We start from the raw sequence: 27500 nt of genomic DNA on the forward strand, positions 1-27500 counted from the left end.
TTAAATAGTACAGTATGTCGCTGTCCATGGTCCTGGATCAATGTGCCGTCATGTAGTATAATAATATCAATATTATTGATTGATGCAAAGGGCCTGCCAAGGCCAGAGGGACTGAGACACTATTACTTTGATTGGTTGTTTATTAGGCTGTGGCGTTTCCACAGACTGGTTTTTATTTGGTAAAAAGTTTTCATGCATCTTGGTTTTTATCTTTTCTCCTTTTTTAACGACCTGATTCACCTGCCATGCAAGCTGTATGCTTGCTGATGTTATTAGCAGTGGTTATACTGATGCAGGACTAAGTGATTCACTCATCTGTTGCTATAAAGCACTAGTTCTCGGAGTGTGGTCCGGGGACCCCCAGGGGTCCTTTAGAGCAGTGGTTCTCAGCCCAAATTATTTTGGGGGGTCGCCAGATGATTAAATTAATGTGCAATATTGTTTTCTCTCTCAACAGTAAACAAACCAACTCATGGTAATGATATGATAATTACCTACTCCTCCTGTGAGGGAAATTCGGGTATCGCAGCCCAACTCAGCTGCTTTTTTTCAGCTTAACCCAGCTGAACCCTATGAGGCAGCCCACAAGGAGCGCGAGGGGGGGAGCAGTGATAGCTGGAGCGGGGAATCGTACCTGCGACCTCTGGGGTCTCCAGAGTCCTAGGTATGGACACTAACCACTCAGCCATCACTGATCAACATAAAGTTTAAGTGTATGGAGGGTATCTGCACATTTCTAAAGTGACAATTTTAAGGGCTTTTTAAGACCTCTAAAATGACAAATTAAATATTGGCCAAATTGTCAAATATCAGAGGCTGAAATTGTAAAAAAAAAAAAAATAGCCAATCTACATGCTCACAACGTCTCGCAACGCGAGAGGCGGATCACGTTACCGCTGTGCTAGCCTGGAACCAGACCAATCCACCTGGGCAAAATAACTTGCCCTTGGTGAATATGGGCATGGCCCCGCTCAATTGTGAATCCATTTCCTCTACCCTCAAAATTTGGGGGAACCAATCAGGGCCCAGCATTGGTCTGGTCTAACCAATCGTGTCCAGACCTATTGTTTTAACCCAACCCTTGGAAATGAAAATTCTGAGTCCAGACTAATATCCGATACGCAGTGAGGAATTAGTATGAGCAACGCCTGGCTACAGCTGTGCATCGCCTCAAAAACACCATGGTCGTTGGCCAAAGACACGGCGACAAGTTTGTGCCGTATTAAGTTCTGACCTGATGGTCGCCACTGGCCATTGACGTGTTACTGATAGATAATCATGTTTAATCCACTACAGCCTTAGGTTGTTGACCCAGCACATTTGTAGACTCCAGGCAAAACTGTACATATGATGACTGAAATGAATAGAAATGTCCTTGAAGGAGACTTTAACATCACATCTGGTGAACTTTTCCTGACTAAATAACAGGCATGTGTTACCTAACCAGAGGTGGCAGCATTTAATTTGAATGAGTTAAAGGAGCGTGGATCACTATAGCATCCTTTAAAATTGCCCTGAAAAACCACTTACAGGCAGCAGCCGTTCGCAACTGGTAAAACAAACCTAGCCCAGCCCTACCCTCCCCCTGACCCCTCTTTGTACTGTATATACTTACTGTTTTTATAGACTTACAGTTTTTTTGTTCTTTCTTTTTTTACTGACTATATCTACTGCATAGTACTGTGTTCTATTTGTCTGTCATTCAATGTTATATGAGATACTTAAATGGTTTCATGTGGAAATAAGCTTAGTCTTTTCTAGGATCTCCTTTTAGTAGACCTTGTACCAGTGAACTGTACCGTCATGAAACTGTACCTTTATATGCAAACTCCTAATAAAGTCTTCAATCAATCAATCAATCAATCAATCAATCAAACAAACAAACAATGAAGATGGAACAAACGAACAAAAGAATGAACGAAAGAAAGAACAAATGAACGAACAAACAAACAAACAAACTAATGCCATTGTCATTGTGAACAAACAATATAGCAGCCAGTCAGGACACAGCGTGTTCAACATTCATTCCTGCTGCATCACAACTACTGTACATACAGTATTGTCCCCTGCTAAAAAAACAAGCCATTAAAACACATTCCTGGAGGGTAACAGCAGTCTGCAGCGTTCCGCTACTGACAACCGTTCAACTACACAGCCTTGTGTTGTTGACCCGGCACATTTGCACACGACTCTCGGCAAAACTGGGCCTTTGACTGAAATGAGAAGAATTGTCCTTGAAGGAGACTTTTAACATCACATCTGGTGAACTCTTCCTGGCTAAATCCCTCCCCAGGGAGTACACACACTGTGTGTTAGTGTGTGAGGCATGTGGTACCTAACCAGAGGTGACAGCATTTAATTTAACATGAATATGCTGAACACACTCGCACACTGCCACGCACACTGGCACACACACAGCCAGCCGCACGCACGCACGCACGCACGCACGCACGCACTAGGGCATTAACGACTTGTGATTTTTGCAAGTCGACTCGACTCGGTAAAAAGTTGAGTTGAAGTCGACTTTATTGTTTGATGACGTCATCACATCACACACGACCCCCCCAATTATTTTGGGGGGTCCCCAGATGATTAACTTAATGTGAAACATTGTTTTCTCACTCAACTGTAAACACACCATCATAAAGTTTAAGTGTATAGAGGGTATCTTCACATTTCTAAAGTGCCAATATAAGGACTTTTGACAAATTGTCAAATATATAGAGGCAGAAGTTGTGAAAAAAAACGATCTACATGCTCACATCGCCTCGCAGTGCGAGGCAAGTGAGCATGTAGATCGGCTATTTTCACAATAGAAAGTTCTTTTTTTTCAACTTCGACTTTCGACTTTATCTGTTGGGAGTCGACTTGTGTTATGAAGTCGACTGAGTCGACTTGTCGACTTTTTCGTTAATGCCCTACCACACGCGCACGCACGCACGCACGCATGCACGCACACACGCACGCACACAGTCCATCAGACTGGATTTGCATAGTGACATAAGAACTGACCCAGAGTCTGTGTTCAATAACTAAGGTTTTCATAAACGAGTAAAACGTACAATTGTTGCCTCTGAGTAAATCTATGAAGGGAAACACTCGAGTAAAATAAACATGAATCGTCCTTAAATTCAGTACTCGAGTAAATGTTCTTAGTTGCTTAGCTGTAACGAGACATTTAGTCTGAGACATGAGTTGAGCTGTGCCTGCGCGTTAACTCATTTAGGCCAAGGATTATTGACTGCTTTAACTATTGAAAAATAGCAGATATACAAGCTCACAGCGCGGCACCGAGTGCCGCGCTGCGAGCTTGTAGATCTGCTATTTTTGAAAAATCGTGAAAATGTGTGCATATTTTTCAATATATATTTTTCAAAGCAGACTTTTGTAACTCAAATCTCAGCTTCTGGGGGGTCCCTGGAACAACATATTTTGAGATAAGGATCTGCGGCCGAAATTTTTTGATTTTGGGGGTCCTTGACATGAAAAGGTGTGAGAACAGCTGATTTAGAGGAAGGATTTAGAAGTCGGGTCAAAGATCGGGTCAAAGATATTCAAAGACTTGCACAGATTTTCTCAATTTTTCAAAAATAGCAGATCTACAAGCTCGCAGCGCGGCACCAAGTGCCGCGCTGCGAGCTTGTATATCTGCTATTTTTCAATAGTTAAAACTAATAAACTAATGGTTAAAGTGGTTCAAATCTAACGTGACTCGGGCGCGTTCTAGGTATTTGAGAGTTAAGGTGCGTCTGTCGGATGAAGATTGACTTTAACGCAGCCTTTTCTCTCAGCTTTGCTGTTGACTGCAAATAAATAATAGCTCACAATCATCCAGAAGTGGAACAGACTGTGCCATTCATGAATAATAAAGAGACTAATCAGACAGAGAGATGAGACAGTGCATGAAAAGATGTTGAGTGGGATTTTTCACTCATATTTGTGTACATGCATCAAAAAGAAAAGGAAAAAAAAAGAAAAAGAGACCCAGGTTAGAATCCTGAGCATTACAAGACGGATAGATACTGTATCCACGAGTTTCCAACGCCCCATAGTGCATTGCGCAGACGTTGTACCGAGCTTCCGGCGCCGCAGCCGAGTGTGATTTACAAGCTCACAATGGGTTGCATCTGTGACGCGACGTGAGCTTGTATGTCTGCTGTTAAACCGGAAGTGTGGTCCAAACAGGTCCAAATCATCTCCAGTAAACTCCCGCGGAAACAGGTGGATACAGACAGACAGACAGACAGACAGACAGACAGACAGACAGACAGACAGACAGACAGACAGACAGACAGACAGATAGATACACAGACTGTATGATAGATGTGTTTCGTCACTGCTGGGCAGATACCTCGTATCTCCAAGTTTTAAATGTCTACGTTTTTCACAAAGTAAACAAGACTGTCGCATAAAACAGTCTTGTGTGTGTAGATCGGCTATTTCCATTAGTTTTAATTCATTTTTAAAGTGATAATCCAAAACGAACGGTTTTGGACGTACAAGGTTTCCACCCGACAACAAGGGTTTGAACATGTGTATGTGAGGCGACAGTAGGGGTGGGCGATATGGAAAAATACAATATCACGATATTTTCCCAAGCTGTATCACGATACACAATTTTATCACAATTCTTTTTCACATTGGTTTTTATGGTTATTATTCAAGTTACTTGAGAAAAACTAGCCTCTCTGGGTTCCTTTTGGGAGGTCTAAATTGAACTTTACAAGTATGTAACTCTGACAGTATACAAATGAAACCAAATTTTTGGTTTCATTTGTATACTGTCAGAGTTAAGTGGAGACCTTGACATTTTAAAGTTTGAGAACTACTGATTTAGACCAAAATGCAGGTTTAAATTGAATTCTGCAATGAATCTCTGTATTAACGATTAAACAGGATTTTTTTCACAAGGCTATCTCTATAGAGTAAGGAAGTCATGACGTGACTCGCTCATCCCCCGGTTCCAATGAAGTAATTCTCTATGGAGAATAACATTGAGTCATCTTAAATTGTCTCATATAAGCATTGCGGTCCAAAAATAGCGATATTGTCGGCGAGGAGGCTCTGTGTGGTTTATGATAGTCAGTCACTCATATTTGATAAAGCCTTCTAGCGAAAATGTAACTAATTGGGCGACAGTAACATTAGTGTTTTCTCACCATCAGTTGATTCTTCATATCCATATGAGTCAAACCGCTGAGATCATTTGTTTATAATTGGAACACAGTTCTTATATGACGCCATATGAAAAAGGTCAATGGGAAATCAGAATGGGGGAAGAAATCCACGAACCAGGTAGGATGGGTAAATGACGTCACACTTCACTACTCTATTGTATCGCGTTATAATTATACGATACCTCTGAAAAGGCATATTGTGGAGACATTGTATCGTCTCAACGATATTTATCACCATATCGCCCACCCCTAGGCGACAGACCACCTGGCTTCCAGAGACCACTCTCTCCCCCCTCTCTCTCTGGACTCACTCGAAGGGTTCGCTGGGGTCTTGGTTCTGCAGCTCGGCGGGGATGGGGATGCGCTTGTAGTACATCTCCCAGTCGAAGGCACCGCGCATGGCGTCGCCCGCCTGCGTCTCGTAGCCGAAGTTGTCGTGGTCGATCACGTCGATCATCGGACACACGATGGACTTCCTGTTCTGGGCGATTCGGTCTGAGGGAGAGACGGAGAGAGAGACATATATTAACCACTTGAACCCTAGCGACTATATTCTGAGAACTTTAGCCAAACATAGCAGATCTACAAGCTCACAACGCCTCGCACTGCGAGGCGTTGTGAGCTTGTAGATCGGCTAATTATACGTCACGCCCACTGCACTCACTACACTGAGAGCACACACCCGGTGTGCATTTCCGAACGCACCCTTAGTATCATTGGTAAGACAAATGTAAAGAAGAGGCCCAATGGCTTTCCAATATGGCTGCTGTGCATTTGATCCTATTCTATTCATTTATATTCTTTTCATCTCTGCTTTACTGGCAGACAGGAAACTCGACGTTGCCAAAGCAATACAGTGTCTGCACACCGTCTTCAGTTGCTCAATAAAGATTTAATTTAATAGGTGATGCTGGGGTCAAGGAGGCTCTCCATATGACTGGAGATTGAACAAGGTCCTTGAGTGAAACGTTTCCTATTAAATTACATCTTTATTGAGCCAGCACAGACGGTGCACAGGTGTCCCTGACGTTATAAATAACGTGTCTGCGCCACCAACACACCTGTGACAACCAATGACAAATGATCAAAGACATGAAGTTAGTTTTCCACAAGTCAATAATCAGCAGTCATATGAAGGCAGTATTAATAATCAACCAATCAAATAATCAATATAACTAATAACAATATTATTGCAAGTTCAATCGATCGAATCTGTTCTAATAACAGATCAATAACTAGAAAGTTGCAATTCTGGGAAATTGCACATTTCTAGTTATTGATAGATTGTTGCACTGACGGGAGTGTGTCATCATTTCGACATAACATCTAACCTGGTGAAATGCTAACCTGCCGACGCTGCTGAATGCTAACCTGGTGAATGTTAACCACTATGCCTAAACCTAAGCCAAACCCTAACCTCAGTAAAACTATGCCTAACCTCTTGAACCCCATTGCCCCCGCCGGCGGGGGCAAAAGGTGTTGACCTCTGAACAGCTGTCAATAAATGTCAATAAATCAATATAGACCAAATAAAACTACAATTTCATTGTTGATTATTGTTACAGTGGGCCTACAGCATAGTAAACAGCTGCCATTGTACTTTTCATCCATAAATTACTCCTATTACAGTATTATTACTACTTATTGTTACTCGTTTTTATCATTTTTCACCCTATACTTTAACATTACAAAAGTTACAGCACTACTGTCACTAAAACATCTGTAGAGTTTACATAGTTTGGAATATATTCATACAATTTTGCCAATCAATTGATGACACCTTGGTAAACAATTTCTCTATTCACTATATATGTTTTCAATGAGGCCTTGAGGCTCATTCACTATTCAAAAGGCAGAATTTCCATAGGCGGAGGTCTTTATCAATCATCTTTTCCTAGGTAAGTGATCATAGCAGGACAATTTGGTAAGAGAAATGTGAGGTTTTACACTGCATTTGTGAATTTTCAAGGGTTAGCTGACATTTGGTGAGTCAAGAGTAGCCACAATCATTGTAGTTTTGTGTCCACAATTGTTCCAATTTGGGGATGCATTTTAGGCGGATTTTTCCCCTGGACCCCCCTGGGGCTTACCTAACCCTAGAACCCAACTCTAACCCTTAGTCGAAAAGATGGGACGTCGAAATAGCTGCGAGCTTGTAGATCTGCTATTTTTGGAAAAGTCATGAAAATGTGTGCAAATCTTTGAATATACTGTATGTATTTTTAAAGTGAAAAATTGTAACTAAAGTTTTGCTTCTGGGGGTCCCTGGAACTAAATATTTTCAGATGGGGGTCCGTGGCCAAATACATATCATTTTGGGTGTCCTTGATCCTTTGAGCACCACTGACATAGACACACAGGTTTTTCAAAAAACCTTAGAAGGATTTCCAAGACATATATATTCAAAGACGTGCACACATTTTCAAGATTCTTCAAAAATAGCAGACATACAAGCTCACAGCGCGGCACTCTCTGTGAGCTTGTATATCTGCTATTTTGTAATAGTTAATATTTGTAACAGTGACAATATGAGTCCAAAAGACTTTTGTCAGTGTGTGTGTGTGTGTGTGTGTGTGTGTGTGTGTGCACGTGTGTGTGTGTGCGTGCGTGTGTGCGTGTGTGCGTGTGTGCGTGCGTGCGTGTGTGCGTGCGTGCGTGCGTGCGTGTGCGTGCGCGTGCGTGCGCGTGCGTGCGTGCGTGTGTGCGTGCGTTACCCAGCAGAGGAGGCAGCCAGTTGACGTTGGCCTCGCAGTGCGAGTCCAGGAAGGTGATGACGTCGCCCCTGGCGGCGGCGGCGCCCAGCAGGCGGGTCCTGATAAGCCCCTCCCTCTTCCTGGTCCTGAGGATGCGGACCTTGGGCAGGCGGACCATGTACTCCTCTAGAGCCGTCTTCAGGTGCTCTGGGGGGGAGACACACAACACAGCAGCGGCCATGAGTTAAAGGTTCTACACCATGCATTTAAAAACAATTTATATAACATTGTTTGTGTCCCAAAAAATGTTTTTCAAAAGGTTTGAGGCTAAATTATCACTCCTGAATACAAAGCCCCTGTCGTTTCTGCCTGGCTTTCAGAGCATTTTCAGCTGCAGTACCACCTTGTCCTGAGTAGGGATGGAGCTCGTTAATTGTTATTGATAATGAGCACCTATCGATCCTGCTTATTGAGCCAAGCTTTTATCCAGCCTACTATTGAGTGTTTTCTAATATTTTGGGGAAAGATATGAGATGTCAAATTCAGAACATAACTGATATATTTTTTTATTGGCCAGTTGTTGTGACTGTGAGTTTGTGGCTGACCACCATCTATGAAGATGACAATTGACAAAAGTAACAAATATTGTCATTAAATATCATTAAAACAATCATTCATTAGTGTGCAATACATGTCAAATGGCTTTATATTATGAATAGTACTGTAATAATTTCTTGATGGCCTCAGCGCCGCCGATACTATGACGCGCGTGACGTGCTGTGCGTCAGGCATCACGCTGCCAAAGGGCACCAAAAATTAGAGAGAAAAGAAAAAAGAAGAGCCAAGCCGGCTTGTGGCGGCCCTGGATGGCCTCTTGTCTTGATTGTTAAACATGACATCATGCTATGCTTGATAACAAGCTTGATAAGCCCAAAGCTTATTGATACCGGGTACTCAATGAATGTATTACCGGGATATCGAGCTACCCTTGTTTAGGGCTCCATCCTTAGTCCTGAGTGGGAGGACTGACACTATTGAGCCAATTTTGGCCCCACACTCCTCCCCACCTCCTGCTCAGCAGGCCTGCCCACCCCTAATCGAACTACAATGCAGACAAGCAGTGTTATTACATGAACTTAACGGTATGGACAATCAAATCGAAAATATAGTCGCAAGCAGCGATACAGTGGCCAAGCCAGGACAAAGTAGGAAAGGAAAAGAAGCAGAAAAAGCAAGTGGGAAAAGAAATCAAAGACAAACTAGAAGCAGTGTTCTTCCGAGAACAGGTCTGCGGCAGGTCAGGTAGGTTTTGTTGGCCTCCTGGTGGCGCTATAATAGGCCAATGTGAAAAGGGTGCCACGTGTTTTTGGGCCTTTCACGGCAATCGGACGCTGCATGCGTGATTTGAGGCATTTTGTTCCAAGAAATTGTTATGCAAAAGTTGACCCGCTGGTGGTGCTATAACAGGCCAATGTGAGAAGGGTGGCATCTGTTCCTTGACCTAGAGGGAATGCGCATGCAAAATCTCACGCACATCGCAGGCTGTGTTCATGATTTGATGTGTTTAGATTTGGTCGCCTAAAATCATATGTATAACTACATATATGTGTTTCAGAAAACTCGTAGGATTAAGGAGACATTCGTAGCCTCAGGTCTTAACTCATCTACTGCTTATGACTAGTTTGACGAGTTATATTTATGGGTCCACTCTGCTTATGACAAGTATGACAAGTTTGAAAAAAAAAAAAAAAAGAAATCTAGTAAACATGATTTCAATCGCGATTTTGCATGTTCCACCTCCATACAACCCCATCTTTCATACAGGGCAGCCATCTTTGCTTACATAACATGTAAAACATAATGGCTATTATCTCAAGAATGCCTGAACGGATTTCCAATCAGATTTTTTTGTTTGAAAGCTGTGAACAAACTGCACAAACATGGTGCATGATCTGTGCATGGGCGTGCATGATCTGTGCACTATAAAGTACATGGAAGTCTATGGAGACTTCTGGCGGGGAAATCCCAAAGAAGGCATATTTAAATGGTAGTAGATGAGTGGTTTAAAATAAAGTTGTATGGTGCCACTTTAAATGTAATTGTATTATCATTTTGTTGTATTGTTTTGTTGGCAGCACAGTCTGTGCTGAACATGAGCATCGGTGTGAGAGCAAGACAACGGCAACAGAGCTGTCTGCAGTAGGAGTGAAAAAGAGAGAGAGAGATAAAGAAAGTCAAATGATTGTGATGCTATGTAAACCGTGCAGCACAGAGGGGTTGTTTCAAGCTAAATGATGGTTAACAGCAGTGCTGTGTTTGCTCAGTGTGGGCTGACAGGGATGGAACTGCAGAGCAGCTGGAGCAACCAAATGAGGTGAATTTAATTCCTGCGTCCTTCGGTCTTTATAACAACCTTTCAGTAGTGCAAAGCAGTGGTTCTCATCCTGTGGGTCGGGACCCCCAGAGGGGGTCCCCAAATTATTTTGGGGGGTCCCCAGATGATTAGCTTAACGTGCAACATTGTTTTCTCTCTCAACAGTAAACAAACCAACATAAAGTTTAAGTGTAAAGAGGGTATCTGCACATTTATAAGGTAACACTTTAAGGACTGTTTAATGCCTCTAAAATGACGAATTGAATATTGGCCAAATTGTCAAATATTAGAGGCAGAAATTGTGAAAATATATTTTTTCATCTGAGTTCTCCATCTGAAAGTTGCCCACCCCTGGTCTAGAGCGTATACAGAAACGAAGCACACTTGTCTGTACGTGTGAATTATGGGATACGGGTTAGGGGGTGGGATTTAAACCGGATAAAATGGGTTTAGTGTGAGATCTGTGGAGGAGACACTGGCACCAAAGTAAGACCCTGGGGAGAAAGGATGCAATTACTGGTGGAGAGAGAGAGAGAGAGAGAGAAAAAACAGTGCCACACACTGTGAAATTGTGTATCTGCTGTTTTCAAAGATGTTTTAAATACATGTTGAGAATGAGTACTTTTACTTTTGGTACTTTAAGTATATTTTGATGCCTGATGCATGTACCTGTACTTCTACTCAAGGACATTTTGAATACTTTTACTTTCCACATGGCAAGACTGATACTTTTAATTAAGTGAAACAAGTGAGTACACCACTGGAACCTATATTTATCAAATGTTTCCTTATGTTTTTCTATGAACCTTTGCGTCTTCTTAACACACCCACGGCCATATGACGAGTTTGACGAGTTGTATTGCGACCGAATGTCGCAGGTTTAGTATTTGAAACGGCACAAGCTGACTCTGTCTGGACGTGTACACCTTTTTATGGTCTATGGGTTTGCCGCTCTGACATTGCTGTGATGTCAGGGGAACCACACTAACAGAATCTCTTTTATGCCCATATATGGAATTCCCTGATGTCATCAACATTAATCCCATATCTAACAGGACTTCATATGGGAATGCCCATATATGGAGGCCACATCGGCCACATACCACAGTAACATAATCCATATGGCCAAGACAGATGACCAAGACAGCCCTTATCTGTGTGTCTGGTTCTACAGATATAGCTACGGATATCCATGTACTGCATGGGCATAAAAGGGATTGTATGTATGATGTCAGATGTCATAGACGTCATAGGTCTTTCACATAACAAATAACTGAGTAAGCATGTTTGGGCTGTAACAGCATAACTCCATATACAGTCCATGGATCTCCATATATGGGTAACTGGTCCGATATACATCACTGGCCAGATGGGCAAGACATGGCGCGACCTCGCCCTTTAGGGCAAATAATCGGTATCGAATCGTTGAATCAAATCGTATCGTATCGCCATGAATGAACCAATATCGTCCATGTATCGTATTGTTAACCATGTATCGTGATGCGTATCGTATCGCTATTACATGTATCGTTACACCCCTAAAAGCTACTGTACAGTATACACTGTGTACACAGGCTATGGCCTCTGTTGTCACGGTTACCGCCCCCACAGGCTATAGGATCTGTAATATCCACTGCTGTGGGTGGCTACAGTATACATACAGCGACACGCACGCACGCACACGCACACACACACACACACACACACACACACACACACACACACACACACACACACACACACACACACACACACACACACACACACACACACGCATGTACGTTTCTGAAGATTAAAGGAAATGTAAATGTGCACAGTGGATTAGCTCTCCCGATACTTCTTATCGACTCGGCAACGTTTCTCTTTCTCTTCATCAGTCAAAACACTGACCTTTATCAACACGCTTCACATCAACAGATTAAGATGAATGTCGGACCTCATCCATCCAGCAGGGGAATGTTGTACCTTTGTACCTTTTTCATATATTACGTTATTTCACATTGGCAAATGTAACCAACGTGCAAGGTAAAAAAATACAATAAAATTGTCTTTCTTTAGAATGAGACAACGGGGAACAAGGGCAATAATAAACTGTATTTGTACAGCACCTTTCATGACGTGAAATGCAGCTCAAAGCTCTTTACAGAGCAGCAATGAAGTAGAGAAAAAAGTGCACATGATGATTACAATAAAGCAGAAAAGAAAAGTTAAAACAAAAACATTTAAAACATTAGTAAGTACACTCTATCATAAAAACATGTTCAGAACTGTGCAGACATGAATAACAGCTCACTGAGCTCAGGGATTTAAAAGTTCGGCTAAAAAGCCAGAGTGAAGAAGAGTAAGGAGTCAGCTCATCGTGACCATGGCAAAGTAACATGGATAAGGTAATGCTGCAGAACAGGTGAGTGTGTGTGTGTGTGTGTGTGTGTGTGTGTGTGTGTGTGTGTGTGTGTGTGTGTGTGTGTGTGTGTGTGTGTGTGTGCGTGCGTGCGTGCGTGCGTGCGTGCGTGCGTGCGTGCGTGCGTGCGTGCATGCGTGCGTGCGTGTGTGTCTGTCCTCCAGAACATGCCTCAGCAGTAAATACTGGCCTCATCCTGAACCGTCCCGCTGTTCTCATTACCCTGCTACGACTCACTGCCAATAATCTGGAGCCTCCACATGTTCCCTCCACCAGCGGGAGCTTAATGGAAGAGCTGGCTTTACTGAGAGAGAGACGGTGCGTGCGCACACACACGCACGCACGCACGCGCACACACACACACACACACACACAATTCCAGGTGGGTTCACAGTGTCACAGCTGTGCGGCACAGAGACATAATGAAGGAACAGCACTGATTGGTTCATCTGGTGGGGTTTTAAACACCACAGAGACATAATGAAGGAACAGCTCTGATTGGATCATCTGGAGGGGTTTTAAACACAGACATAATGAAGGAACAGCTCTGATTGGTTGATCTGGAGGGGTTTTAAACACAGAGACATAATGAAGGAACAGCTCTGATTGGTTGATCTGGAAGGGGTTTTAAACACAGAGACATAATGAAGGAACAGCTCTGATTGGTTTATCTGGAGGGGTTTTAAACACAGAGACATAATGAAGGAACAGCTCTGATTGGTTTATCTGGAGGGGTTTTAAACACAGAGAAATAATGAAGGAACAGCTCTGATTGGTTGATCTAGAGGGGTTTTAAACACAGAGACATAATGAAGGAACAGATCTGATTGGTTGATCTGGAGGGGTTTTAAACACAGAGACATAATGAAAGAACAGCTCTGATTGGTTGATCTGGAGGGGTTTTAAACACAGAGACATAATGAAGGAACAGCTCTGATTGGTTGATCTGGAAGGGGTTTTAAACACAGAGACATAATGAAGGAACAGCTCTGATTGGTTGATCTGGAGGGGTTTTAAACACAGAGACATAATGAAGGAACAGCTCTGATTGGTTGATCTAGAGGGGTTTTAAACACAGAGACATAATGAAGGAACAGATCTGATTGGTTGATCTGGAGGGGATTTAAACACAGAGACATAATGAAAGAACAGCTCTGATTGGTTGATCTGGAGGGGTTTTAAACACCAGCCAGTTGCTCTGAACAGCTGCTCACCAACACACACCCACTGCTCTGGGAACCAATCATCAGCTGCTCACCAACACACACCCACTGCTCTGGGAACCAATCATCAGCTGCTCACCAACACACACCCACTGCTCTGGGAACCAATCATCAGCTGCTCACCAACACACACCCACTGCTCTGGGAACCAATCATGGCACTGCCTCCATATGAAGGAACACCCATTTTTTTTACTCTCAAATTGTTTTAACCAGTTGTATCGACAAAAGCTGTAAAGGTGTCGTTCTCAAACTTTGTTTTTGTCTCGGGTCACCCCTGTAAATAACCTTTTTCTTCCATGTCAGCCCTGAGTTACATTATAGAACCTTACATCTAAGTCATATAATATTACGCTAAATAAATAAATTATGTAAATCTCCCCCCCACTAACATACAGTGTGTCACAAGGACTCTTTTCCCAACGACAAACCATCAACCATCAAGTTATATGAGAAAATATAGGAACTGTCTTGGCCATATATGGATTCTGTTAGAGTGGTATGTGGCCGATGTGGCCTCCATATATGGGCATTCCCATATGAAGTCCTGTTATGGGCTTAATATTGATGACATCAGGGAACTCCATATATGGGCATAAAAGGGATTCTGTGCGGTCAGAGCGGCAAACTCATTCTGCTAAGAGTGGTTCCCCTGACATCACAGTGATGTCAGAGCATGATGTCAGAGTGACAAACCCATAGACCTGTGATGTCACAGTGATGTATCAGGGGAACCACAGTGTCAGGCGTGACCTACAGACAGAGATACGCGGACAAGATGTGCCAGTTTTCATAGTTATTACATAGTGTCATCGTTATTACACTATTACACCTATATGAGAGAATATTATAGGACACTGTCCTAAGGACAGATTGAAAATAACTTCATACTTGACGTTTAACTACCCTTTTCTGGGGGGAGCATTCACTAAAGATAGACGATCTGCAAGCTGCAAGCTTGTGAGCTTGTAGATCTGTGTGTCCTCAGAGTGACTTTATCTATGCAATTCATGATACGAAGCCAGCCAGCCAGGAAAAGTTAAAGTGACTCGTTGGAGTGGTGTGACCACCGCTCCAAAACAATTAAAAAGTGTGAATCAAAGACCGCACACGCACACACAATGCACAACACACACACACACACACACACACACACACACACACACACACACACACACACACACACACACACACACACACACACACACACACACACACACACACACACACACACACACACACACACACACACACACACACACACACGCACACACACGCACACACACACACAAACAAACATCAGCAGTTTTCCCACAGAGGAGGCTTATGACTGTATGAACTAGATCTTTGGAGAACAAATCCATCATATCCCTTTATGAAAATGACTTCAGTTGTTTTGTTATGAATCATTCTAATCGTCCTACACTAAAGCAGATTAGATCCACCATTTACAAGCAGCGTCGTGGCGTCTGCCAGCACGGCAGTCATCATGCCGTATAAACTAACTGTATACAAAACGACACGAAATTATCCTAAAAGAAAAAAGGAACGGAAAGAAAGAAAGAAAGAAAGAAAGAAAGAAAGAGGGCCCTATTTTGATGGCAAATGGTCCTATCTAGAAGACGGTAAATGACAGCGCTATGAGGCATTAACCCATTTAGGCCTAGAATTATTGAATGCTTTAAACAGTGAAAAATAGCAGATACACAAGCGAGCTTGTAGATCTGCTATTTTCAAAAAAGTCGTGAAAATGTGGTGCACATCTTTGAATATATGTATTTTCAAAGCGAACGTTTGTAACTAAAATTTTGCTCTTGGGTGGTCCCTGGAAGTAGATATTTTTGAGATGGGGGTCCGTGGCCAGTTCAGGCCACAGGTGGTACTGCAGCTGAAAATGCTCTGAGAGCCATTCAAAAATGAGAGAGGCTCTCTATTCAGGAGTGGTAATTTAGCCTCAAACCTTTTGAAAAACGTTTTTGGGACATAAACAATATGACATAAATACTTTTTAAATGCATGGTGTATCACCTTTAAAGTCATAAAACTACAACATTACGTCATTCGCCACTATGAAGGGCTGTCACCACGAACCCCGACATCTCTCCTCTGTTTTTTTCTGTTTCTCCCCATCACCCCGTTCACTGATTGGTCGATCTAGACCAATCAGCGTGCCCCCTGGTTTCAGAGGCACAGAGGCACGGTGATAGGACTTCACCGTGACTCCGTGAGTCTGTGACTATGATGGCCTCCACTTGTTATCACATTTTTAGGTGATAGCTCTTCACCTCGGACTATGATAAAGCCTGCAGTTCAGTCAGACTAATGGGGTGTTGAAATATCGAGATTCCACCGAGGTCCATATCAGTTTACAGTTTACAGTTTAGGCATTTAATCCAAAGCGACTTACAATAAGCAGATAATACATCACTATAATAAACAAGATAATATGTCAGAACATCAACAACAATATAACAAATGCATATGAATATCAATCTAGAAAAAACAATATAATCAGTAAAAAAAGTTTCTAAAAACCTAAAAAATGCTAACTAGCTTCATGTATAATGGTCATTGAGTGTTTCAGTAGTGCTATGGGTTTAGGTGGAGTCTTCAGTCCACGGCGGAAGCTAGGGAGTCTTCACTGGAGGTTGCAGAAGCAGAAGCAGACATGCAGCCTCGTTACAGCAAACTAAAGCCAAACTTCTGCAGTGGTTCAATCTGTCTGTATTGCACAGTTGAGTTCCTAGTGTACGTGACTCAGCAATCTGTTGTTCTGTATCGATACCCCCCATTACCCCATTACCACACCCAACATGTGTCCGCTCAGCTGGGGTTTAATGGGATGGCTGACTCTGCTGGCTTGGAGCGGTCCACTTAGTACTTCTCAAAGTGTAAGCACACGCTGTACCAACACTCAAAGTTCATTACCACTTCTGACTTTCTGTGCAGTGAACGTTCATGAAACCAGCTTTCTGTTGGCCATCTGGCCAGTGATGTATATCGGACAGGTTACCCATATATGGAGACCCCTGCATGATAGTCAACAATGTGAACATGCCCATATATGGGCATTACCAAACATGGGCATTCCCAGTTGTGCCCTTAAAGGAGTCATCCAGACCAAAACACATATAGGGTTAAATCTGTCTTTTATCATACCCCTTTATACCTGCTTTATTCCATTTTTTTCATAGCTGCCCCTGTTGCTAGATTTCGGCTGCACCTGTTGCTAGATTTCGCAGGCCCTCTCATAACTAACAGAGTAGATAGACTTTATACTAGTGCAGTTATTTCTTCAGCTTCAAAGTTAGAATTTTTTTATTGGATTGTGTTTACACAACATCCTGAGACCAACCAAACCACTGTTTTTACCTCACAGGCACCCTTACTTGTCAAACCGACCCCTCCCTCCCCTCCCTTTCTAGCCTCTCCTCTCCCTGCTCTAGTGCAGAGCAGAAGCCGTTTGACAAGTAAGGGTGCCTGTGAGGTCAAAACAGCGGTTTGGTTGGTCTCAGGACGTTGTGTAAACACAATCCAATACAAAAATACTAACTTTGAAGCTGAAGAAATAACCACACTAGTATAAAGTCTATCTACCCTGTTAGTTATGAGAGGGCCCGCAAAATCTAGCAACAGGGGCAGCCGAAATCTAGCAACAGGGGCAGCTATGAAAGAAATCGACTAAAGCAGGTATAAAGGGGTATGATAAAAGACAGATTTAACCCTATATGTGTTTTGGTCTGGATGACTCCTTTAATATTGATGACAACGGGACAGGGATCTCCATAAGTGGGCATAAAGCGGACAAGGACGTAATTAATTTGCAAGTGTGACTCTTGATGACATCAGCTATTCCCATATTATGGGCATAAAAGGGACATCAAGCCAGAGCGTGATGTCAGAGTGGCACACCCATTCTGTTAAGAGTGGTTCCCTTGACATCACAGTGACATCAGAGCATGATGTCAGAGCGACAAACCCATAGAACCACAGACAATCCCATAGAACCACAGTGTACATACACGTATGTCTACACACACACGGCCATATGGGAGCCCAATCTACGCTGCAAAATGTGCAGTGTCCATTTAACTCTGAGAATGTTCACAAGCGTTTATGTTTTGACGTAGAAATCCTACTTAATTTATGGACTCCATAGCGGAATTGAAACTCTCAAAAGATCAGCAAACCTTGACTCAGAAACGATGTTAAAAGATAATAGAAAATATGTATTTACAGCGCTGTAGTCACACACATGTACATACGTCCTACACCAAGACACAGACAAGACAGACTGGCCTGCTCTACCCTGATTCTCAGTTCATAATTGGCTAAGCAAAAACATTAACACATGCTTCTCTACTGATCTAGTTAAAAGCCAAGAACTCCTTATCTCCTTCACACGGCCATAAAACGAAGGGCCACTGACTCGCTGTGACCTTACATCCTCTACTCCCTACCTTCTGACCTTATCTACAAATGGTGTTTACATCCAAGTTCTCTAACCTGACTGCGCCAGATGATAGCAGCAGTGCGTATGCCTGGCTGCATACCGCTCTGCTTACCATCCCCTGGGATCGCTCCGGCAGACCCGATGTAAGTTTTTCAAATTCTTTAGCAGGAGATTGGATGAGGCCGTCTCTCTATCACAGTCTGGGAGTGCCAACTCCAACCACTCATATTGGCCTGTCTGCATGACGTTACACCCAGAATCCGCCTCCTGGGTTTCCACGTGGTCTGCAATCAGACTCTATTGGCTCAGAGCCGCTCAGAGCCCACCCGTAGCTGCCGCTGATTGGTCCGGCCGGGGACTTTACGAGTGATCTCAGCTCTCCCCGAGACATCTCAGATGGTAAAGTAGAGCGGTACGCACTACTGCCACCATCTGGCGCAGTCAGGTTACAAGTTCTCAGCGTTCAAACTCAAACTAGCAAAAGTATTCACTACTAAGCAATATAACATAATAATATAATGAGTTTTCAGTAGTTTTATTGTGTGGAAAGTGGAGGTGGAGCTGAGCACTCTGGAGTGTGTCTTGCTTCAGTTCAGAGCGTTCCTCTTGCTCTCCTCTGTCTGTCTCTTCAGTTTGCCATGCAGGTGATTCAGTAACGATGCCGTTAGCAGGTCTGCTGTGGAGGGCCGACGCTGTGAGCTTCATTAAACATGTAAACAGTTAATGGTGTGGTTCGGAGGGCCAATGCCACGAGGTTCATTAACCTATTAAGGGTTAGAATTATTGAATGCTTTGCGCTGTGAGCTTGTAGATCTGCTATTTTTGAATAATGTGTGCAAATCTTTGAACATATGTATTTTTAAAGCGGACGTTTGTAACTCAAATTTTGCTTCTGGGGGTGGTCCCTGGAACTAGATATTTTGAGATGGGGGTCTGTTGCCAAATAAATATCAGTTTGGGGGTCCTTCACGTGAAAAGGTTTGAGAACCACTGACATAGTAGTCTCTCAAGAACAGACTAACTGAGCTCCAGTTAAATGAAAAGAACCTTTTCTTTGACGACAGCTGGCCAGATTGCTGACATAGAAACATAGGTTTTTCAAAAAAACCTAGGAAGGATTCAAAAGACACTTATAGAATAGGGTCAAAATTCTAATTTTCACGATTTTTCAAAAAATAGCAGATCTACAAGCTCACAGCGCGGCACTTGGCTTGTATATCTGCTATTTTTCAATAGTTAAAGCATAAAATAATGATACACAATACTGTGTACCCGTTCTAAATAGGTTAAACATGTCCTGCGTTAGGCCCACGCCGGCGCGCGCTACACACCCACCCGGGGTGTGGACGTTGTGTCATGCCCCACACGGACCAATCAGCTGCTACACGCACCGCCCTCTAATAAAGACGGATGTGTTTGTGGACACGGCACTCTCCTCTCATTAGAGTGATTTATGGTCGCCGCGCTTTCAGGAAACCCAGACGAGTTCCTTTTCCAATTTGTCCGGGTCTAATTAACCCCGCTCGTAATTAAACGCTGTAACCTTTCTCTCTCTCCCCTCGCTCCGGTATTCTGTGCTCACCTTGCGATGCAAAACGTGCGGTGTTTAAACCGTCACCACCGGGAACGCGTCACGTAAAATCTTAAACCGTTATTTCTTTCTATACGCTGAGTTCTACAAGCTCATAGTGCGGCGAGTGCAAATCTTTGAATATATATTATTTTTAAGCAAACATTTTTAACTAAAATCTTTGCTTCTGGGGGGGGTCCCTGAAACAATAGTTTGGGATGGGGGTCTTTGGTCAAATACATTCTAAGGGTCCTTGACATAAAAAAAAAAGACGGAATTCACACAGGACAGAATTGATTTGCCAGTGTGTTTAAGTAGGGACAAAATGTGGACTAAATATTTTCCCAAATATGGATAAATTATGACTGATGTTTGACATCATAGATGTCTTATGTTATAGACCACATGAGACTCACACAATATGTCCATATATGCGCATTCCATACATGGGTATTCCCCAGAATCCCTTTTATGCCCATATATGAAGATCCCTGATGTCATCGATATACAGTATATCACTGGCCAGATGGCCAAGACATGGCCCATATCTGTGCGTCTGGTTCAGATAGGGATCTCCATGTATGGGAATAAAATATATTGTATGTTGTGATGTCATGGGAACGACTCTAACAGAATCCCTTTTGTGCCCATACATGGAGATCCCTGATGTCATCAGGGAATGCCCATATATGGAGGAAGACAGCCTATATCTGTGCGGCTGGTTCAGACAGGCATCTCCATGTATGGGCATAAAAGCGGTCTCCATATATGGGTAACTGGTCCGATATACATCACTGGCCAGATGGCCAAGAATTGGCGCAACCTCGATTGCATGTCGCCCCGAGGCGTCTTACTATTAGTAAATGCTCCCTAGGGTCGCAATCATACGTTTTTTCCAGTATGAAGATTTTGTTTTAGGTATTCTTTCAGGTCTTTTAGAATGGGTACACATTATGTATCATTATTTTTTGCTTTAACTATTGACAAATAGCAGATATACAAGCTCACAGCGCAGCACCGAGTGCCGTGCTGCGAGCTTGTAGATCTGCTATTTTAGAAAAATCGTGAAAATTTGAATTTTGACCCAATTCTATAAGTGTCTTTTGAATCCTTCTAAGGTTTTTTTGAAAAAGTTATGTTTCTATATCAGCAATCTGGCCAGCCATCGTCAAAGAAAAGGTCTTTTTCACTTAACTGGAGCTCAGTTAGTCTGTTCTTGAGAGACTACTATGTCAGTGGTGCTCAAACCTGTGTGTGAAGGACTCCCAAAATTATATTTATTTTCCACGGACCCCCATCTCAAAATATTTAGTTCCAGGGACCACCCAGAAGCAACATTTTAGTTACAAACGTTCGCTTTGAAAATACATTACATTCAAAGTTTTGCACACATTTTCACGACTTTTTCAAAAATAGCAGATCTACAAGCTCGCAGCGCGGCACTCGGTGCCGCGCTGTGAGCTTGTATATCTGCTATTTTTCACTGGTTAAATCATTCAATAATTCTAGGCCTAAATGGGTTAATGTTGCCTGGTGGCCTGTGGTTAAGCAGAGCCATGTCAAGGAGCTGCCCCTCTTCAAGTGCGGCGGTGAAACGGCGGTGAATTGAGTCTCCTCTCTCTCCTCGCGCTTCCTTTCTCCTTAACCCATTTAGGGCCTAGGGTTATTGACCGCTTTAACCATTGAAAAATAGCAGATATACAAGCTCACAGCGCGGCACCGAGTGCCGCGCTGCGAGCTTGTAGATCTGCTATTTTTGAAAAATCACGATTTTTCTTTGCAAGTCTTTGAATATATCTTTTTAAAAGCGAACATTTGTAACTCAAATAATTTGCTTCTGGGGGGTCCCTGGAACACCATATTTCGAGATGGGGGTCCGTGGCTAAATACCTGTAATTTTGGGGGTCCTTGACATGAAAAAGTTTGAGAACCACTGATTTAGAGGAAGGATTTAGAAGTCGGGTCAAAGATCGGGTCAAAGATATTCAAAGACATTTTCATGTTTTTTTTCAAAAATAGCAGATCTATAAGCTTGCAGCGCGGCACTCGGTGCCGCGCTGTGAGCTTGTATATCTGCTATTTTTCAATGGTTAAGGCATAAAATAATGGTTAAAGTGGTTAAAATCTAACGTGACTCGGGCGCGTTCCAGGTATTTGAGAGTTAATGATGTGATTTATTACGGCCGGCGTTTCGTCCTCCGCCTGACAGCCACCTTATGGTCCTTGTCTCAATGTTAAACTGTAGCAGGACAAGAGCCTCTCCATCCACAACATTCATTAAATGAGTGGAGGTGACTGAACTGTGTCTGCGTAACCTGTGCTGCTGAGTGTGGAGAATTAATACATGAGAGAGAGGGAGAGAGAGGGAGAGAGAGAGAGAGAGAGAGAGAGAGACAGAGAGAGAGAGAGAGAGAGAGAGAGAGAGATTAACCCATTTAGAACGGGTGTGCATTATTGCGGATTATTATTTTATGCTTTAACTATTCAAAATTAGCAGATCTATAAACTCGCAGCGCTGCGAGCTTGTAGATCTGCTATTTTTAAAAAGATCTGTGAACATTTGAATTATGACCCGATGTTGACCTGATTCTATAAGTGTCTTTTGCATCCTTCTAGTTTTTTTTTCTTTTTTATAAAATAAATAATAATAATAATAAATATATATATATATATATATATATATATATATATATATATATATATATATATATGTTTCTATGTCAGCAATCTGGCCAGCCATCGTCAAAGAAAAGGTCCTTTTCACTCAACTGGAACTCAATAGGTCTGCTCTTGAGAGACTACTATGTCAGTGGTTCTTTTTCATGTGAAGAACCCCCAAAACGATACGTATTTGGTCACAGACCCCCATCTCAAAAATATTTCGTTCCAGGGACCACCCAGAAGCAAATACAAATGTTCACTTTAAAAATGTGATATTCAAAGATTTGCACAAATTTTTTCATGATTTTTCAAAAATAGCAGATCTACAAGCTAGTGCCGCGCTGTGAGCTTGTATATCTGCTATTTTTCAATAGTTAAAGCATTGAATAATTCTAGGCCTACATGGCTTAACGCGTTATGAGACAGTGAAATATGAGCCAGTGCAATCTATGAATGGGTGGTGAGATTAAGGCTTCGCCATGCATTTGTGCAAAAAACGACTGACCTTGGCTTCAATGTTAATCACCCTGCGCTGGGTTTATAACCACAAAGTCATAAACTCAAATGTCACAGAGTGCAGGCTTCTGCAGCACGGTGCACATGACCTTTCAATAGCATTATAATACATAATTGTATTACATATTCAAATATTATGATAATAAACATCATAAAGTCAATGTCAGCTCCTGTGCCAGGTACACGGTGCACACGATCATTAAATGTTATCATTATGTATGACATTATTGAAAATGGTGGACTGTAAACATTAAAGTCCACCTTGGAGTGCATCCGGCTTTGCTGGCGTTAAAGGGGAAGACCACCTATTTTCAATATTGAACTGTGTCATTAATATACCTTAGAGGAGTTGTGTGGAAATTCTGTGTTGCCAAGAAATGGAGTATTGGTACAACTTGATGACATCACACCCTTGTACTTTACAATACAAACCCCCAAATCAATCCTCCAGTTCTATGCAACACAGAAGGGGGGGAACTTTTTTCTATTTCCACACAACTCCTCTAAGGTATATTAATGACATAGTTCAATATAGAAAATGGCTGGTCTTCCCCTTTAATACCAGGGGTAGCAGGCAACCTTTGGCACGGGTCCAACGTTGGCACAGGGGAGGGTGATCACTGGCACCCTGGCATACATGTGTGAGAGAGAGTTGTTTATTTGTTACATTAAATATCCCCAAACTAAATTTCCCCTCACATCTATAAAAATGACATCCTCTAAATTAATTCAAACTCTTCGAGTCTGACTAGAGAGGGAGTCTGGGAGATAGCTGGGGTTATTGCTCTAGTCCAGTACAGGGGTGGGCAACTTTGATGATGGAGAGGGCCACTATATTTTCACATTCACTCCAGAGGGCCACAATGCATATTCAGTCAAAAATAACAAAAATAGCCGATCTACAAGCTCAAAACGATTGGCTATTTTTGCTATTTTTGAATTAGAATCCAGAATTCTTTTTAGCATTTTTTGAATTGGAATCCTGAAAAGTAACATTCTTATTTAATTTCAAATGCATTTATATTCACTTAACTTTATGAACTTAAATACATTGGACATAAAAAAGACTAGTGTTAAGTCATTACGCTACTAATAAAGAAGATCATGTTTGCACGTTTAAAATTGTAACAGCTGAAATCAATAATATATCAGTATTCCGATATTAACCTGAGGGCCGCATTAAGTGATGGTGGGGGCCGCATGTGGCCCCCGGGCCGCCAGTTGCCCATGTATGCTCTAGTCTAATGATCATTACATCTAGATGTGAAAAAACATATTTGGAAGAAGACAACAAATAAAGGTTGTTAATATTGACAATCAAAATCTATTGGACATATTTCATTGTGTTTAATTACTATCATTAATATTAATTACTATCAAAACCTCCACCGGCTGTCTGTCTGTCAGTCTGTCCTTCACACGCCACGTCACACTTTTCCCCATCTCATATCTCCGCCACCGTTGCCTCTATCCATGCCAAGCTTTGCACACACACTCCTTGGCTGCCAAACCACAACCTCCACCCTCATTTCTCACATGGCTCTCTTCTAGCGTCGTAAGGCCGATTCTTGCAAAACACGTTTGGCCTAAAATCACATAAGCGGTACACAGTATCTCTAAAATCATGTCATCAACATGTATCTGTCCCGTTTCCCAAATTCCCTCCTGATTGGCTACCATTGCCTTCTAAAGTTTGTGTATGCGACCTGACGGTTGCTTAGATAATTTAATTGTTGACTTGGCACACAAATAAATATGAACATGGCTCTTCATGCCGAGAAGGTTACCTTTCCTTGGTCTAGAAGAACACAACTGGCCGTTGGGAAGGGCACTATCAAATATTGTGTTAATAATCATAAATTCATAAAGCCAGTCAGTGTGCTCAGGTTCAGCTCCAGCACAGTGGACATGTTTATTAAATATTATTATTATGTTTAACGGTTATAACCTTATTACATATTGTGTTAATAACCATAAAGTCAATGTCAGTGTGTGCACAGTGAACATCATCATTAAAACACGGAGCTGGTTGAACCCGACGGCTCTGCCAAGCCTCCGGTTGGCTCTCATTCATTGTGTTTGACCTTAATGTGTCACCGGAACAAAGAAAGGCTGTCTGGAGGTTTCTCTGCTGCTCGGAGTCCTTTCTTTGGAGGCTACAGTCGTCTTTCCAGGGCCGGTTCAAAGAGCACATATATGCCCCCAATATGGTTATATTTCACGTCTGACAGGTAAAGCCTTGGGTTCCCTATACGCACCCCAAAAACGCAAACTGTGGTGTATAAAGTCTGTCCACTTTTATTGAGGAGAACTAGGCTTCACTATAAAAGCACTGTTACTACGGTAGGGCCCATATTGCATGTCAAAATCTGAATCACTTCATTGGAATGAAATGATTTACAGAAGTTAGACAGAATACTAAGACTAAGTCTAAGACTATTATTTGTGTTATTCAAAAGACTAAGACTAAATCTAAAGCTCTGTCCAGACCGGCGAATTAACGAAAGCGACATGAATAAGCGAACCAAAAAGGCGAAGAATTCACGATTCGCCTTTTTCCATACACACCAAAAAGCGACATGAATATGCATATAATATTCGCTTAATTCGCCTAAAACGAGGGGGTGATTATCTGCCTCTGGCGCAGGAGAAAGGAGAAGAGAAGAGAGGAGAGAGTAGAACGGAGACAGGGTCCAGGGAAACAAATAGTACACGCGCTCCCTATTTGCGAGACAGTGCGCTCTTCGTATTATATCGCCTCTCTCTGAGTCTGCATGCAGTGCATTTGGCCAGAGAGAGAGAGGGGAAGGGGAGCAGAGCGTTCACCGTTCCTCCTCCGCCCGTGTCCCTGCATACTGGCAGGTCCCCACAGCAGCTGGTGGAAAGTAACTAAAAGTTACATTTACTTGATTAGCCTGTACTTGTAGATGAGTCAAATTTCCAGTACTTTCCTTCTACTACACTACACTTCGGAATCGGATCCTTTTGTATTTAATACCCAGCGATTTATTTTAAAACATTAGTCTTTTTGCAGTTATAAATTAGCCTAAAACATACCATGCTTTTACCAGTATTATTTGAGTACTTTTTCCAAGCAGCCACGCTGCCACACAGAGAGAGACACGGAAAAGGAGAAAAACACTGTTCCCCTCAGCCTCAATGCAACATGAAGGTCCCTCCACCATTCTCTCTCTCTCTCTCTTGAAATAGGGTAGAGTGAGCTTACTTTGATACAGAGAGAGAGAGGAATTCGCCATTGAACGTTTGCTAAATTCGACACAAGGGCGAATAAAAAGCAGACGCCTTTTCGCTATTTCGAAATTCGCGTTTGGTGTGGATGCTTCCATTGACTTTATAAGGTTTAAAAAAAAAAGGCGAATTATACGCTAATTCGCTATTCGCCAATTTGCTCTCAGTATGTACGGACCTTTAGTCTAAGACTAATGGCAGTAAAAAATTACACTGGCATGTAATTGCAATGTTGAACAAGTAACAGGCAGTAGAAGACAATGACTTGTTCAGAGTTATGTGGGTTTATTTAGCCTAAAAAAATGTATCCTAAAAGACAAAGACTAAAAGACTAAGACTAATCCTAAAAGACTAAAATGTTTTGATATTTAGTTGACTAAGACTAGACTAGACTAGACAAAAACGATTTCAGAAGACTATGACAGGACTAAGACTAAATGGTGTGTTATTTAAAAGACTAAGACTAAATCAAAACTTGCAGAAAAAAAAACTTGCAACAGTAAATTGCTTTTTTAACGCTTCCAGTGCCAGCCCCTAGATGGCGCCATAGAATGCCAGACTTTCTCCCATAGGGGACTGCATTAGCATCCGGGGGCTCACGTTGCAGTGACGCGCGTGCTCACGTTCGTGCACGTCATGGAAAGGTCCCGGATGATAATGCTAACAGAATAGCTATTCCCATTTTGTCATTTTAAAGATCTTTTTTCGGCGATTTCGCCGTAAATAAACCTTGCGCCACATCCCTAAAAACACAATCCAGAGATATGGGCCTCCAAAGAGGTTTTTCATTGGATTCGGCGGCGATTCGCGGCGCCGTTCGCGGCTAACGGCCGGCATGGTTCCCCCCGGATTTGGAACACCGGATTTTAAATTTAGGCTCAGGCTTCAGAAGGCCTCGGATCATTTTATTCATTTCATTAAAAAAGCCGAACATGTTCGGGATAGGCACACTGGACTACGTTCCGGAAGCGGTGCTGAACATTTGGTGAACATTGGGGGGCTCAAAAATGTATTTTAAACCATTTTTAATGGAATATATCGTCGGACCATGTAAAATGGCTAGCTGGCTAGCGTAGGACGAGCCAGGACCACCCACGACTCTACAAGCAGCTCAGGGTAAGTCAATTAATAAAAAAAAAAATGTATTGGATTGAAATAAAGCCGAACATGTTCGGGATAGGCAC

General features: G+C 42.4%; 1 protein-coding gene across 1 annotated transcript in view; it reads right to left on the minus strand.

Moving 5' to 3' along the window:
• The window catches only part of galnt10 (UDP-N-acetyl-alpha-D-galactosamine:polypeptide N-acetylgalactosaminyltransferase 10 (GalNAc-T10)), a gene marked incomplete at both ends in the record, with an annotated part of 178679 nt that overhangs the window by 52778 nt on the left and 98401 nt on the right, over positions 1-27500 (minus strand). The window contains 2 exons of the mRNA XM_080749558.1: positions 5489-5672; positions 7892-8077. Coding sequence (XP_080605684.1) covers positions 5489-5672; positions 7892-8077 — 370 coding nt within the window. The remainder of the gene's footprint in view (positions 1-5488; positions 5673-7891; positions 8078-27500) is intronic.

This window comes from Nannobrachium achirus (genome assembly GCF_963921795.1).
Source record: "Nannobrachium achirus genome assembly, chromosome: 19".
NCBI lineage: Eukaryota > Metazoa > Chordata > Actinopteri > Myctophiformes > Myctophidae > Nannobrachium > Nannobrachium achirus.